Below are 2,824 nucleotides of genomic sequence, written 5' to 3' on the forward strand. Positions count from 1 at the left end.
GCTGAACCTTGTACTCTTAATTAATGCAATTTATTTTTCTTTTTCTTTTTCTTTTTCTTTTTATATAGCTAGAAAGCTCTAATAGTAATCAGCAACAGCTTATTATTGCCAACTTTCCACTAAACATTTCTCGTCTTAATCTTCTCTTAATGCAGCAAATATGAACAGACCAGGAGACTGGAACTGCAGGTCATGCCAACACCTCAATTTCCAGAGGCGTGACTCTTGCCAGCGTTGTGGGGACCCCAGGTCCGCAGGTGATTTTGGGGGTTTCGGTGGGCGGGGTGGCTCATCACTTGGGTTCACCGGGTCGGACGTTCGTCCCGGTGATTGGTACTGCACTGCCGGAAACTGCGGGGCCCACAATTTTGCTAGCCGTTCTAGTTGCTTCAAATGTGGAGTGTACAAGGAAATGGACTCCGCCGGGGGCTTCGATTCTGATTTTGCTCGAACTAGAGGGTTTGGTGGGAGCACTGGAGGTGGCAATCGATCTGGATGGAAATCCGGAGACTGGATTTGCACTAGGTACGTATAGCATTATCTTAATTTCCACTTGGTACGTATAGCATTATCTTTTCTCATTCCTCCCTGCACATGATCATAAATTAATTAACGGTAAATCTTGCCTTAATTAAGAAGAAGCAAGAAACATCTGCGGCTAATTCAACCTTGTTAAAGAAAGACATTATGAATCAGACGTCAAGCTTTATGTGGAACGAATCTGGATGGTTAATGTTTTATATTTGGATTCAATTCATGGGACAGGTGGGGATGCAACGAACATAACTTTGCTAGCAGAATGGAGTGCTTCAAGTGCAATGCCCCAAGAGATCTTAGCAACGGAACTTCATACTAGATACAATTTCTCCATTTCCTGGTATGAAAGACATCTATGGTTAGCTTAATTTCAAGATTAGATTAAGTGTGTTTGCTCTGCTTTCTTACAGTTAATATATGGTATGCTTTTTTACTTGCTGCAGGGACTGCACCAGCCAAGAACTAAGACAACATGATTAAAAAATATATATCACTACTTTTCATTTTCTTCTTGATTTCTTTTTGTATTAGCTGGCTAGGGTCTTGAGGCGAGAAATGGTTTAAGACTTAAACATGTCTACTGCTTTGAGCTATATATAACCCTTGGCATTTTGTCAGGCTTCCTGTAGGAAGTATATCGTTGTATTTGTGGGCTTTTGAGCTATTATATTCATTATTGTAGCCAAGGGAGCAAAAACAAAGAGAAAAATCTACTGCCAATTTCCCTTTGTTTTAGAGACTACTTTCTTTATTGTATTGTGCATGGTTTTCTTAAAAGAAGATGATTCTCCTACATATATTATTTTCTATTATTTGGAATGATTTGACCTTAAACGTTGCTGTTCTGTCTCTCCCCCCACCTGTCTGTATGTATGTATGTACTGAAGCTGGCTGGTTTCATGAAACGGTCCAAAATATGATTTGCAAACTTAGTTAGGGTGCTCTTGAAACGGAAACCAAAGTGAGATACAATAAAATATGAAAGAAAGAAAGCACTAATTCTGAACCCATCCAATCTTAACCGATTTTCTTCATAATCTTTTTATTTTATATATTTTTAATTATATATTTTTAAAATTTATTTTTTAAAAATATTATTATATTTTTTCAGTATAAAAATATTAACTTTATCATTAGAAAATTTTCACATCTATTAAATAATATCTTTTATAAATAACAACTACTACCTGCTATTATCATAATTACTACTAATCTTAACTTGTTAGACATCATCTGACACTACTAATTATTTAGATTTTTATATAAAGATGTCAGGTATATTAGATAAAAAAAAAATTAAATTATTTAAATTAAAAGGTTAATCAATTATTTAATATATTAATTTTATTTTTAAATATTTTGAATTTTACATCCCATCAAAAGTCACACAAAATAATATAAAATTAATATGTATATATATATATAAAAAAATAGTATTGTAACTTCGAACCATGAAATTGAAAAGATCAACAATTATTTTTAAGAAAAATAAATAATAAATAAGTTAGTCAAAACAAGCGTGAAGGATGTGTAAAGTAAAAATAGTCGTAGATGCCATATTCTCTCTTGCCAGCTTGCTTCAAGGGTCCAAAATTAAGGTCCCCAGCAGTTGATTTTAGATGGGTCAAAAACAGGCCCAATCGTATAGACAAACAGTCCTTAAATCTGTGGTCTCCACAAGGTAATTGAAAGGCCGTTTGGAGTACTTAATTTTGAAATCAAATTCTGCAGCCCCCGATATGCAGAGGAAGGGAGACTTTCAAATTAAACTTGGATTTTCCTGTTGTCGTCAACCCTTTTTAAATCAAATTCTGCAGCCCCCGATCTGCAGAAGAAGGGAGACTTTCAAATTAAACTTGGATTTTCCTGTTTTCGTCAACCCTAAGCGGCGCCCTCCATTGTCTTCAAATGCATACATTGTTTATTTGAATTTTTGTTTGACTATAGCCTTTGTTCTTTATACATCCATGAATCTGAAGAACTGGATGGGGATTTTTTTATTGTTTTTTTGTACATTTGAATTCAAATTTTTGAACCATTAGTTATGGAAGAAATTGCTTGATTTCATTTGTTCAGTTATCAATCCATTAGTTTTTATAAGGTACTCTCCATAAAAAAGATTGAACATTTAAAAGTCAGATGGCCATTAAAAAAACTTTAAAAGACTTGTGAAAACAATGTTCATTGTGTATTACTATAATGCTCTCTTCTTCTTCTTTTCATCTCAATATTTTATTATTGATAGCTAATTTAAGTGAACGAAGGTAGAATTAAAAGAAAGATGTAA

General features: G+C 33.9%; 1 protein-coding gene across 1 annotated transcript; it reads left to right on the plus strand.

Moving 5' to 3' along the window:
• Nucleotides 1–124: 124 nt before the first annotated feature.
• LOC105118373 (TATA-binding protein-associated factor 2N-like) lies at nt 125–1,334 on the plus strand. The gene is made up of 3 exons (XM_011016304.1): nt 125–525; nt 766–877; nt 981–1,334. The coding sequence occupies exons 1-2, from the start codon at nt 161–163 to the stop codon at nt 854–856; spliced, it is 456 nt and encodes a 151-aa protein (XP_011014606.1). The 5' UTR covers nt 125–160; the 3' UTR covers nt 857–877; nt 981–1,334.
• Nucleotides 1,335–2,824: the final 1,490 nt, after the last annotated feature.

The sequence above is a fragment of the Populus euphratica genome, unplaced genomic scaffold, assembly GCF_000495115.2.
Source record: "Populus euphratica unplaced genomic scaffold, PopEup_1.0 scaffold1900.1, whole genome shotgun sequence".
NCBI classification, from domain to species: Eukaryota; Viridiplantae; Streptophyta; class Magnoliopsida; order Malpighiales; family Salicaceae; genus Populus; species Populus euphratica.